This window comes from Callionymus lyra, chromosome 18, assembly GCF_982586985.1.
Source record: "Callionymus lyra chromosome 18, fCalLyr1.hap1.1, whole genome shotgun sequence".
NCBI lineage: Eukaryota > Metazoa > Chordata > Actinopteri > Syngnathiformes > Callionymidae > Callionymus > Callionymus lyra.
In genome coordinates this window covers 1,972,416-1,986,649 of record NC_141835.1, presented here as the reverse complement: position 1 = coordinate 1,986,649, position 14,234 = coordinate 1,972,416, and the positions used below count along the sequence as shown (strand labels likewise).

At 42.8% G+C, this 14,234-nt stretch overlaps 1 protein-coding gene across 2 annotated transcripts in view; it reads right to left on the bottom strand.

Moving 5' to 3' along the window:
* Positions 1-608: 608 nt before the first annotated feature.
* The window catches only part of rcan3 (regulator of calcineurin 3), a 43,486-nt gene continuing 29,860 nt past the window's right edge, over positions 609-14,234 (bottom strand). For both annotated transcript variants that reach the window (XM_087780615.1, XM_087780616.1), the window contains 3 exons: positions 4,753-4,926; positions 3,482-3,653; positions 609-1,789 (listed from right to left, as the gene is read on the bottom strand). In XM_087780615.1, the coding sequence (XP_087636741.1) occupies positions 1,641-1,789; positions 3,482-3,653; positions 4,753-4,926 (495 nt within the window). In that variant the 3' untranslated portion in view covers positions 609-1,640. The remainder of the gene's footprint in view (positions 1,790-3,481; positions 3,654-4,752; positions 4,927-14,234) is intronic.

The following is a 14,234-nucleotide window of genomic DNA, read 5'->3' as shown; positions in this document are numbered from 1 at the left end:
TAATAAGACCAGGATCAGGATCATAATAAGACCAGGATCAGGATCATAATAAGACCAGGATCAGGATCATAATAAGACCAGGAACAGGTTAATCATAAGACGAGGATCAGGATCATCATAAGACCAGGAACAGGATCAGGATCATCATAAGACCAGGAACAGGATCATAAGACCAGGATCAGGACTCGCCTGCACAACACAAACATTTAGAAGAATAAAGAGAAAACTGATGGAAAAAAAGTTTGTTCTTGTTCGACAGTTTAAACCTTGATTTATATTTAAATATGAACTTGTGTCTCCGCCTCGTCCTTCTTCCTCTTCTTCGCCTCAGACTCTGGTTTGTTCTCACGTGGACGTGTGTTCGAGGAAGTGAACTTTTATTGTGCGTCTGTCGTCGGTCACAGTGAGTCGCTCGCCATCTTTTGTTGAGGAAACGAGATCTGGACTTCCTGGAAACTGAAGCTGTGAGACCTGGTCATGTGACCTGGTCATGTGACCTCCTCGTGTGACCTGGTCATGTGACCTTCAGATGTTACTTCCTCGTCAACCTGCACAGGTGAAGCGATGAGTCATGAAGTTGACGACTGAGTAACGACGCGGGTCAAAGGTGGCGTTAAGAAGAAACTTTATGTCGTCAACGTGTGAAACAAATGATACACAAACAGAAGCAGAGACGTCGACAAACGTCGTAGAAATGAGTCGCGACATGAAAAACACACGAATCGTATCAACAAAGTGTAAATTATTGCTCGTGTTGCTACGTCTTTTCCTACAGTACGAGACACAAATACTGATATTTCAACAGAACCACGGTTGTAGCAGACGTTGTTTCCGGGGACGGAGAAGATCGACGCGCGACGCCGTCCGTCGTCGTTAGAAACGTTATCTTTTCTCTAGATCTACAGAACGACACCGAAGCCAAGACCAACCACACACTGGCCTCGCCACTATTTACACCTTATGTACAGGTCATGTGACCGTCGTCCGCTCGCCCGCACAGCAGTCTGCACGCCAGATGAACGTCAGCGCCGCCAGCTAAAGCGCCGCCAGCTAAAGCGCCGCCAGCTAAAGCGCCGCCAGCTAAAGCGCCGCGAGCTAAAGTGCCGAACACGCCGAGGGTCTCGGAGAAAAGCCCTGTGAGTGAGCGCTAGAAAAGTCTTGAACCACGAGATCCTTCTACGGCGTCGGCGGCGCGTCGCGGCGACATCAGTGCAAAACAAGCAGTAGAAAAAAACCCTCCAAGAGGATGATGGGAAACGGAGTCCGACGAGTGGAAAGAAAGACGATGAGAAGCAGCTCAGAGGAGTCGAGCATGCAGACGTCACACAACAGCTCTCAAGTCACGGCGTCACAAATGGCGTCATGCTGCGTTAATGTGTGTCGGTACTTATTTACACAGATATGAACAAGAGTCTCGGCAGGTTCCTGCGTCAGTGTGCACCCCCCCCCCCCCCCCCCTCCGTCCACACAGAGTCTTCGGCGTCGTCAGCCACGAACGCCGTCTCAGTGAAGAAAGTTTGTGTGGCTCGGGTCGAGGCGCCGCCCCCCGAGAGAGAGACAGGTGTGTGTGTGGGCGAGGGACAGGTGTGTTTGAGGGTCGGGGGGGCCGCGGAGGTGCGAGTGAGTGAGGGGGGGTCGCTCTAGTTGCAGACTTTGGGGTCCGGACGTCTGGTCTGAACGATCTGTTGCTTTGGTCTGGCAGCCTCGTCCTCCTCCGTCTCGCTCTCACACACGTGGACCACCACACTCGGGGTCGACTCTGTTCCTGCGTGGAGTTCATACTTCTCACCTGAGGAGGACACGGGTCAGAGCTGTCACTCATGCAGCATGATGGACACTTGAACTGATGATTACACTTGAACTGATGATTATAGTTGAAAATTGTTGGATTATAGTTGAAAATTGTTGATTATAGTTGAAAATTGTTTGATTATAGTTGAAAATTGTTGGATTATAGTTGAAAATTGTTGGATTATAGTTGAAAATTGTTGGATTATAGTTGAAAATTGTTGATTATAGTTGAAAATTGTTTGATTATAGTTGAAAATTGTTTGATTATAGTTGAAAATTGTTTGATTATAGTTGAAAATTGTTGATTATAGTTGAAAATTGTTGATTATAGTTGAAAATTGTTGGATTATAGTTGAAAATTGTTGATTATAGTTGAAAATTGTTGATTATAGTTGAAAATTGTTTGATTATAGTTGAAAATTGTTGGATTATAGTTGAAAATTGTTGGATTATAGTTGAAAATTGTTTGATTACAGTTGAAAATTGTTGGATTATAGTTGAAAATTGTTTGATTATAGTTGAAAATTGTTGGATTATAGTTGAAAATTGTTGGATTATAGTTGAAAATTGTTGGATTATAGTTGAAAATTGTTGGATTATAGTTGAAAATTGTTGGATTATAGTTGAAAATTGTTGGATTATAGTTGAAAATTGTTGATTATAGTTGAAAATTGTTGGATTATAGTTGAAAATTGTTGGATTATAGTTGAAAATTGTTGGATTATAGTTGAAAATTGTTGGATTATAGTTGAAAATTGTTTGATTACAGTTGAAAATTGTTGGATTATAGTTGAAAATTGTTTGATTATAGTTGAAAATTGTTGGATTATAGTTGAAAATTGTTTGATTATAGTTGAAAATTGTTGGATTATAGTTGAAAATTGTTGGATTATAGTTGAAAATTGTTGATTATAGTTGAAAATTGTTTGATTATAGTTGAAAATTGTTTGATTACAGTTGAAAATTGTTTGATTATAGTTGAAAAATGTTGGATTATAGTTGAAAATTGTTGGATTATAGTTGAAAATTGTTTGATTATCATTGAAAATTGTTGGATTATCGTTGAAAATTGTTTGATTATCGTTGAAAATTGTTTGATTATAGTTGAAAATTGTTTGATTATCGTTGAAAATTGTTTGATTATCGTTGAAAATTGTTTGATTATCGTTGAAAACTGGACGTGTTTGTTCTGTCAGACTGACTTGCATGTAAAACATGTATCAAGATTGTATCACAGTTTCCATGGAAACGTTTCTTTCTCATTGTGCTGGGACAGCTGCTGTTACCAGGGTCCACAGACAGGGGGAGTCATTGAGCTGCTGCGGCTTCTTATCTGATGAGGAGAAACAAAAGCTGCTTCCTGGGTTGCCGTGGCAACGCTGCCCCTCGCCCTCAGTGGAGTGTGTTTGTGAGGGTGTGGACGCAACAGTGTCACGTGACCTTTATGAAAGGTCGAGCATAACGACGAGACACAAACGTACATTTATATCATGAAAGTTATTTTTTACAGGAATTAACTCAGTGTCTGGTCACATGGTTTGTGTCACTGGTGTGTTTCACTAACTCGTTTAAATAGATCTTTAACGAGTCTCTGCTGCCCCCTGCTGTCACACTGAGCTACTGCAGCTGAGAACCGTCACCAGTCATGCTGGAGGTCTGCCCTCTCCGAGGTCTCGTTCATGGGACTCACCAGGGCCCAGCTTGGCGACGGCGCACAGCAGGTCGTAGTTGATGACGGGCGTGGCGTCCTCGCTCTGACTCCAGCCCACGGGCGGCGACGCCGGCGGCGAGATGAGGAACTGCTTGACGGGCTGAGGCGGCGCCAGGTACGACTTGTCGATGTCCTCGTCTCCGCTCTGGACCTGCAGACGGAGCGCCGTGGAGGCGTGGTCAGTTCAAAGGTCATTCTTTTCTCTTCCGTACCTCAATAAATAAACTATTTCACATTTTTTATTTATCAAAGAAAAGTACTATTTCTGTGAATATATGCTTTTGTTTATTTGTACATCTATTATTTATGTACTTTGTTATACAATCATTCATTTATTCATATATTTATACATTTTTATTTATATTTCATTCTTTTATTCTGAACCGACGACAAATACCTGTTTTTAAAGACAATTAAAGTTTGTGATTTATGTGTTTGTTCTGCTAGTCTTTCATTGACCTTGTTGCTAGTAGGTTAGTTAGGTAAGTTAAGTAAGTTAGGTAGATAAGTTAGGTAGGTAGGTTAGTTAAGTAAATAAGTTAAGTAGGTAAGTTAGGTAGGAAGGTAAGTTAAGTAGGTAAGGTAGGTAAGTTAAGTAAGTAAGTAAGTTAGGTAGGTAGGTAGGTAAGTTAAGTAAGTAAATTAGGTAGGTAGGTAAGTTAAGTAAGTAAGTAAGTTAGGTAGGTAGGTAGGTAAGTTAAGTAAGTAAATTAGGTAGGTAGGTAAGTTAAGTAAGTAAGTTAGGTAGGTAGGTAGGTAGGTAGGTAAGTTAAGTAAGTAAGTAAGTAAGTTAGGTAGGTAGGTAGGTAGGTAGGTAAGTTAAGTAAGTAAGTTAGGTAGGTAGGTAGGTAGGTAGGTAAGTTAAGTAAGTAAGTAAGTAAGTTAGGTAGGTAGGTAGGTAGGTAGGTAAGTTAAGTAAGTAAGTTAGGTAGGTAGGTAAGTTAAGTAAGTAAGTTAGGTAGGTAGGTAAGTTAAGTAAGTAAGTAAGTAAGTTAGGTAGGTAGGTAAGTTAAGTATGTAAGTTAAGTATGTAAGTTAAGTAGATAGGTAAGTTAAGTATGTAAGTTAAGTAGATAGGTAAGTTAAGTATGTAAGTTAAGTATGTAAGTTAAGTAGATAGGTAAGTTAAGTATGTAAGTTAAGTAGATAGGTAAGTTAAGTATGTAAGTTAAGTAGGTAAGTTAAGTAGATAGGTAAGTTAAGTAGATGAAAGACGACCAGAGTTCCTCTCTGACACCTGTGAGTCTCACCTGAGCGAAGTACAGCGAGATCTTCTTGCCGTTGAACTCGGACTCGTGCAGTTCTATACGAGCTCGAGCTGCTGCCTCAGGGCTGCTGAAGTTGATCCGAACTCTTCGGAAGCTTTTGAACATCTGGAAGGTCACGTGTTCGTCGTAGATCCTGAACAGAGCCTCGAACCTTTCCTGAGGAACAACCACAAGCTTGTTTACTCCAGAGATACTTGATCAATACAAATGTATTTGTTTATAATAAAGAAAATATTAATGTTTCTCTTGTGAAACACAAACAAAGATCATCTGTAACTCATGTCACTCCTGTCACTCCTGTCACTCCTGTCACTCATGTCACTCCTTTCACTCCTTTCACTCCTTTCACTCACGTCACTCACGTCACTCACGTCACTCCTGTCACTCCCGTCACTCCTTTCACTCACGTCACTCCTGTCACTCACGTCACTCCTGTCACTCCCGTCACTCCTTTCACTCATGTCACTCCTGTCACTCACGTCACTCCTGTCACTCCCGTCACTCCTTTCACTCACGTCACTCCTGTCACTCCCGTCACTCCTTTCACTCACGTCACTCCTGTCACTCCTGTCACTCCTGTCACTCCCGTCTCTCACGTCACTCACGTCACTCCCGTCACTCCCGTCACTCCTGTCACTCCTGTCACTCCCGTCTCTCACGTCACTCCCATCACTCCCGTCACTCCCATCACTCCCATCACTCCCGTCACTCCCATCACTCCCGTCACTCCCGTCACTCCCGTCACTCCCGTCACTCCTGTCACTCCTGTCACTCATGTCACTCCCATCACTCCCGTCACTCCTTTCACTCACGTCACTCCTTTCACTCACGTCACTCCTGTCACTCCTGTCACTCCCGTCACTCCTGTCACTCCTGTCACTCCTGTCACTCCTGTCACTCATGTCACTCCCATCACTCCCATCACTCCCGTCACTCCTTTCACTCCCGTCACTCCTTTCACTCCCGTCACTCCTTTCACTCACGTCACTCCCGTCACTCCTTTCACTCACGTCACTCCCGTCTCTCCTGTCACTCCCATCACTCCCGTCACTCCTTTCACTCACGTCACTCCCATCACTCCCGTCACTCCTTTCACTCCCGTCTCTCCTGTCACTCCCATCACTCACGTCACTCCTTTCACTCACGTCACTCCCATCACTCCCGTCACTCCTTTCACTCACGTCACTCCCGTCTCTCCTGTCACTCCCATCACTCCCGTCACTCCTTTCACTCACGTCACTCCCGTCACTCCTGTCTCTCATGTCTCTCACGTCACTCCTGTCACTCATGTCTCTCACGTCACTCCTGTCACTCCTGTCACTCCTGTCTCTCCTGTCACTCCTGTCTCTCCTGTCACTCATGTCTCTCACGTCTCTCATGTCTCTCACGTCACTCCTTTCACTCACGTCACTCCCGTCACTCATGTCTCTCACGTCACTCCTGTCACTCCTGTCACTCACGTCACTCCTGTCACTCATGTCTCTCACGTCACTCCTGTCACTCATGTCTCTCACGTCACTCCTGTCACTCCTGTCACTCCTGTCTCTCCTGTCACTCCTGTCACTCATGTCTCTCCCGTCACTCCTGTCTCTCATGTCTCTCATGTCTCTCACGTCACTCCTTTCACTCACGTCACTCCCGTCACTCATGTCTCTCACGTCACTCCTGTCACTCCCGTCACTCCTGTCACTCCTGTCTCTCCTGTCACTCATGTCTCTCCCGTCACTCCTGTCACTCCCGTCACTCCTGTCTCTCATGTCTCTCATGTCTCTCACGTCACTCCTTTCACTCATGTCAGTCCTGTCACTCATGTCTCTCACGTCACTCCTGTCACTCATGTCTCTCACGTCACTCCTGTCACTCCCGTCACCCCCGTCACTCCCGTCACTCCCGTCACTCATGTCACTCCTGTCACTCCTGTCACTCATGTCACTCATGTCACTCCTGCTTCAACACACGTGTAAAGATGATCAAACGTTCGTGTCAAAGGTGACTCGTCTGAAGGTCAACCAGTCTGTCAAGGTCGCCAGTGATTGACGAGCAGCCGTGACTCTCACTTCCTTCTGTTCATTTCCTGTGGACTCCAGCTCGAAATGAGATTCTTTCTCTCACTTCACCGTCTCCCTCTCTTCCTTCGTCTCATCCTTTTCTCTCACTTCACTGTCTCCCTCTCTTCCTTCGTCTCATCCTTTTCTCTCACTTCACTGTCTCCCTCTCTTCCTTCGTCTCATCCTTTTCTCTCACTTCACTGTCTCCCTCTCTTCCTTCGTCTCATCCCTTTCTCTCACTTCACTGTCTCCCTCTCTTCCTTCGTCTCATCCTTTTCTCTCACTTCACCGTCTCTCTCTATTCCTTCGTCTCATTCTTTTCTCTCACTTCACTGTCTCCCTCTCTTCCTTCGTCTCATCCCTTTCTCTCACTTCACTGTCTCCCTCTCTTCCTTCGTCTCATCCTTTTCTCTCACTTCACCGTCTCCCTCTCTTCCTTCGTCTCATCCTTTTCTCTCACTTCACCGTCTCTCTCTATTCCTTCGTCTCATTCTTTTCTCTCACTTCACTGTCTCCCTCTCTTCCTTCGTCTCATCCCTTTCTCTCACTTCACTGTCTCCCTCTCTTCCTTCGTCTCATCCCTTTCTCTCACTTCACCGTCTCTCTCTCTTCCTTCGTCTCATTCTTTTCTCTCACTTCACCGTCTCTCTCTCTTCCTTCGTCTCATTCTTTTCTCTCACTTCACTGTCTCCCTCTCTTCCTTCGTCTCATCCTTTTCTCTCACTTCACCGTCTCCCTCTCTTCCTTCGTCTCATCCTTTTCTCTCACTTCACAGTCTCCCTCTCTTCCTTCGTCTCATCCCTTTCTCTCACTTCACTGTCTCCCTCTCTTCCTTCGTCTCATCCTTTTCTCTCACTTCACCGTCTCTCTCTCTTCCTTCGTCTCATTCTTTTCTCTCACTTCACAGTCTCTCTCTCTTCCTTCGTCTCATCCTTTTCTCTCACTTCACCGTCTCCCTCTCTTCCTTCGTCTCATCCTTTTCTCTCACTTCACTGTCTCCTTCTCTTCCTTCGTCTCATCCTTTTCTCTCACTTCACTGTCTCCCTCTCTTCCTTCGTCTCATCCTTTTCTCTCACTTCACCGTCTCTCTCTCTTCCTTCGTCTCATCCTTTTCTCTCACTTCACTGTCTCCCTCTCTTCCTTCGTCTCATCCTTTTCTCTCACTTCACTGTCTCCCTCTCTTCCTTCGTCTCATCCCTTTCTCTCACTTCACTGTCTCCCTCTCTTCCTTCGTCTCATCCCTTTCTCTCACTTCACTGTCTTCCTCTCTTCCCTTTCTCTCACTTCACTGTCTCCCTCTCTTCCTTCGTCTCATTCTTTTCTCTCACTTCACCGTCTCTCTCTCTTCCTTCGTCTCATCCTTTTCTCTCACTTCACCGTCTCCCTCTCTTCCTTCGTCTCATCCTTTTCTCTCACTTCACTGTCTCCCTCTCTTCCTTCGTCTCATCCTTTTCTCTCACTTCACCGTCTCTCTCTCTTCCTTCGTCTCATCCTTTTCTCTCACTTCACTGTCTCCCTCTCTTCCTTCGTCTCATTCTTTTCTCTCACTTCACCGTCTCTCTCTCTTCCTTCGTCTCATCCTTTTCTCTCACTTCACCGTCTCCCTCTCTTCCTTCGTCTCATCCTTTTCTCTCACTTCACTGTCTCCTTCTCTTCCTTCGTCTCATCCCTTTCTCTCACTTCACTGTCTCCCTCTCTTCCTTCGTCTCATCCTTTTCTCTCACTTCACCGTCTCTCTCTCTTCCTTCGTCTCATCCTTTTCTCTCACTTCACTGTCTCCCTCTCTTCCTTCGTCTCATCCTTTTCTCTCACTTCACTGTCTCCCTCTCTTCCTTCGTCTCATCCCTTTCTCTCACTTCACTGTCTCCCTCTCTTCCTTCGTCTCATCCCTTTCTCTCACTTCACTGTCTTCCTCTCTTCCCTTTCTCTCACTTCACTGTCTCCCTCTCTTCCTTCGTCTCATTCTTTTCTCTCACTTCACAGTCTCTCTCTCTTCCTTCGTCTCATCCTTTTCTCTCACTTCACCGTCTCCCTCTCTTCCTTCGTCTCATCCTTTTCTCTCACTTCACTGTCTCCTTCTCTTCCTTCGTCTCATCCCTTTCTCTCACTTCACTGTCTCCCTCTCTTCCTTCGTCTCATCCTTTTCTCTCACTTCACCGTCTCTCTCTCTTCCTTCGTCTCATCCTTTTCTCTCACTTCACTGTCTCCCTCTCTTCCTTCGTCTCATCCTTTTCTCTCACTTCACTGTCTCCCTCTCTTCCTTCGTCTCATCCCTTTCTCTCACTTCACTGTCTCCCTCTCTTCCTTCGTCTCATCCCTTTCTCTCACTTCACTGTCTTCCTCTCTTCCCTTTCTCTCACTTCACTGTCTCCCTCTCTTCCTTCGTCTCATTCTTTTTTCTCCTCACTTCACAGTCTCTCTCTCTTCCTTCGTCTCATCCTTTTCTCTCACTTCACTGTCTCCCTCTCTTCCTTCGTCTCATCCTTTTCTCTCACTTCACCGTCTCTCTCTCTTCCTTCGTCTCATCCTTTTCTCTCACTTCACTGTCTCTCTTTCTTCGTCTCATCCGGAGAAACTTATGAGTCCTTAGAATCAAATCTTTGTCATAGTTTTATCCATCCATCCATCCATCATCAATCTTTCCATCCATCCATCCATCCATCATCCATCATCCATCCATCATCCATCATCCATCCATCCATCTTTCCAAACGAAGGATGAAGGTGGAGTTCATGTCCTCAGATACACAGATGAGTCCACATCAAGTGAACTCTTGTTCTTCACATGTTGAAGCAGAAACGTTTCTCCAGGATCAATAAAGTTTTAATAAAGTCTTAATATCTTTCACATGTTGACACTCAAGTGTGTATCTGGACGAGACTCACACTGAAGCTGTGAAACATTTTCAGTGTGACTCGTCAGTCCAACGTCCAAGTCATGACACTGACAACATCATTGTATAGAAATATATATATAGAGAGACTTTGTGTTTCTTTAATGAGCACACAACTGTGTCAGACACACACAACTGTGTCAGACACACACAACTGTGTCAGACACACACAACTGTGTCAAAGACACACACAACTGTGTCAGACACACACAACTGTGTCAGACACACACAACTGTGTCAAAGACACACAACTGTCAGACACACACAACTGTGTCAGACACACACAACTGTGTCAGACACACACAACTGTGTCAAAGACAAACATAAACACAACATTATTCATAAAAACATTTAAACAAGAGTTAAAGTAGGAAGTTAATGTTGTGTTCAGTGAAATATAAAATATGAATAAGAGACATAAATAATAACAAATGTTCTCTGAGCTTTTCTAAAATATATTGTTTACTTGTTCAACTGTAATCAAAGGTTTATAATGGTTGAGATGTTTCACGTCATAGAGAAGCTTCTGCTGACATTTTCTTTCTCACCAGAGAATCATTGTTTTCTTGTGGTTCTGATCCAAACCATCTCTTCTCACAACAATCTCTGATCGTTCGACTCGGTTGTGACAGCAAACATCAAATGAATGATCAAAATGTTACGTATCGTTGTTTTAATGTGAAGAGTCTGAACATAGGAAACAAATAACATATTTAAAGATATTGAGGATCATCGAGTGAATAAACCATCATTGTTATCATGAAACAAATGTTTCCTCAGTGTTTGAACAGCAACAGTTCATGATGATCATCAACAACATGAGCTCATGAAAGCATTACAAACACAGAGTTAAGCTCCTCCCCTTTACACCCTCATTCTCACATAAATCACCATTTTATAGAAGATTATCGACTCAAATCTAATTATAACCTGATCATCTTTTCCCTAAAATACTTTAAATATAAGCCGTTTTATATCATATTTATTTATCCTTTTGTGAGTTTAACTCTTACTTAACAACTAAAAATACATTTTTCCTTGAAAAAGTATTTCTGATCCTGATAGTAAACTTTATTGAACAAGTCATTTTTATAAATGTTTTCTTTTTCATCATATTCAGCTCTTTATTCAAAACAAATAATTCCTGATTCCTGTAATAAATACATGTAGGAGGAGGAGAAGAGGAGGAGGAGAAGAGGATGATGAGGAAGAGAGGAGGAGAAAGAAAAGAGGATGAGGAGGAAGAGAAGAGAAGAGAGGAGGGTGAGGAAGTGGAAGAGGATGAGAAAGAGAAGAGGATGAGGAGGAAGAGAGGAGGAGAAAGAGAAGAGGATGAGGAGGAAGAGAAGAGAAGAGAAGAGAGGAGGGTGAGGAGGAGAAGAGGAGAAGGAAGAGAGGATGAGGAAGAGAAGAGGAGAGAGGAGCAGGGTTGTGTTACACAAGCTAAAAGGGTTCATCTGCCATCAATGTTCCTGCTCTGACCTCCTCGCTTTGTTCCCTTTGTTTCTGTTTGAAAGACACACAGTGAGATGAACAAGTGACACACACTCACACACAAACACACACTCATACACAAACACACACACTCAAACACACACACAAACACACACTCATACACAAACACACACACTCAAACAGAAACACACACACACTCAAACACACACACAAACATACACTCATACACAAACACACACACTCAAACACACACTCATACACAAACACACACACTCAAACACACACACAAACACAAACACACACACTCAAACACACACACAAACACACACTCAAACACACACACAAACACACACTCAAGCACAAACACACTCAAACATAAACACAAACTAAAACACAAAAACACACTCAAACACAAACACACACTCAAACACAAACACACACTCAAACACTAACAGCAAAAGCGAGAGAAAAACCTTCTGTTCTCATTAATCTAAAATCGAATTATGGCAAAATGATCAACAATGTTATGATTAATTATTGTCATTATAATCTATGTATATATTATAAGTATATAATATACTTATCAGTACTACACTAGTATGATCTAGATATACTGTATATATCAATATATCAGTACTACACTAGTATGATCTAGATATATATATCAATATATCCGTACTACACTAGTATGATCTACTCCTGCAGGAAACACAGAGAATACCTGCGTCTTTTAAAGAGAAGACAAAGTGTCGTCATCTCTTCACCTCCACAGTCACCTTTACATAAGAGCAGGTGTGTGTCCACAGGTGTGTGTCCACAGGTGTGTGTCCACATGTACCTCCACCACAGTTACACAACACGCAGGTTCAAATGACACGAGGAAATACATCAGCGTGTTCAACACTTTCTTACGAGTGATGATAATCTACACTTGTTTCCACATTAACTGGGACAATATACAGTATTAGTCGTTCTACTACAAACACTTATGTTTACATATTTCTTCTACAAGTGTAACCGCAGCCTCTAACCGTCGTGTAACTGGTTACATGAAGGAGAATTATAATCTTTTCTATCGCTGTTGCTCTGTTTAACCACTAGAGGCTTGTGACTCAACTCAAACTACTCAGACCTAATCCCTTCCATCAGTTCAGCCAAAATATTTATTCTTCAAATACAATATGTACTACATTATAGCCACATACATCACAGTACTTGATTTACCGGATTTTCTAGACTATACGCACCATTTTTAAATGCCTTGTAAAATCATTCTGGTTTTACTCTCTGACCTCCAACTGATTTTACGTGATAAACATGTTGAAGTGTGAAGCCACGAGTCACCAGAGTACTCTGACTTAGGAACATTTGAAAACCCTGTACAAGTACAACACAACTGTTTACACTTATGAATACCATTATTGTACTATTGCGTATCTAACAAGTATTACTAAAACACTCGTCAGGAATGTATTGTCAGAAAAAAACGTGGGTTATAGACTTTTCAAGAAGTTTACGATGTAATATCGATACAAACATTTACGTGTGTACGCAAGTACACATCAGACAAAAACTGTAACGGCTTCACAACATTGTTTAAACTCACTTTGGAGACGGCAGCGTAAAGGACTGACTGGACGCAAAAAGAAAATCATTTTCAGAGAAACAAACCAGCAGATGGTTGAACTAGTTCAGGCTGGAGTTGTTTTCATGCAGTTGTTTTACTGCTGTGTTACAAACATTGACCCGATAAAATATCTGCTGATGCAACATAGAGACAAATACATTTATATATATTCATATATGTACTTGAAACTTCAGTTGTTCCATGATTGTAAACTCAATGAAACATTTGAACAAAGACAGACGGTTGTTCATCAAACTATTCTCTACTTTTAGAAGCAAGTGTGTGTGTGTGTGTGTGTGTGTGTGTGTGTGTGTGTGTGTGTGTGTGTGTGTGTGTGTGTGTGTGTGTGTGTGTGTGTGTGTGTGTGTGTGTGTGTGTGTGTCAGACGAGTCAGAATGAGTCGACAGGAGCTAAAACAGGGTCAAGTTGGAATCATTACGAAACTATTCCTTAAGAGACGTTTTAATGCTGAAGCTCTGGGTCAGGGTCACGGGTCAGGGTGACCCAGACTCGATGATAGATTTAGACGATGATTTTGCACCAACTCGCTGGTTCAGAACCGACCCGAGGCTGGTGACGTCGCGACAGGTCACGTGTTCGTTCTTTCACAGGTCAAAAGTGACTACATGACACCAGAGTTGATACTAGTTGATGTTTAATGACACCAGAGTTGATACTAGTTGATGTTTAATGACACCAGAGTTGATACTAGTTGATGTTTAATGACACCAGAGTTGATACTAGTTGATGTTTAATGACACCAGAGTTGATACTAGTTGATGTTTAATGACACCAGAGTTGATACTAGTTGATGTTTAATGACACCAGAGTTGATACTAGTTGATGTTTAATGACACCAGAGTTGATACTAGTTGATGTTTAATGACACCAGAGTTGATACTAGTTGATGTTTAATGACACCAGAGTTGATACTAGTTGATGTTTAATGACACCAGAGTTGATACTAGTTGATGTTTAATGACACCAGAGTTGATACTAGTTGATGTTTAATGACACCAGAGTTGATACTAGTTGATGTTTAATGACACCAGAGTTGATACTAGTTGATGTTTAATGACACCAGAGTTGATACTAGTTGAAAAGCAAGATTGAACATGTTTGTCTCTGGCTCCCCCCAGTGTTAATGTAGTGTCATTGCACGTTGACAAAATACTTTGTCTAAGTTGAAGAACATGGTTCTATCAGATGTTAGTCTAATAACTCATCACTTCATACTCTGATGTGACTCACAAACACACTTGTGTTGTGTAAGCATGTGAAAGTGTTATTAGAGCGATCGATGGCTTCAGCAGGGAGTGCTATCGACGCCGCGCTGCTGTCCAGCGGCTCCTCTGGCAGGAAGATTGAAGCGAGTTTACATCAGGGACACGTTCATCTTATTACCACCAATCTGCTCATTACTGCTTTTATTGAGCAGCGG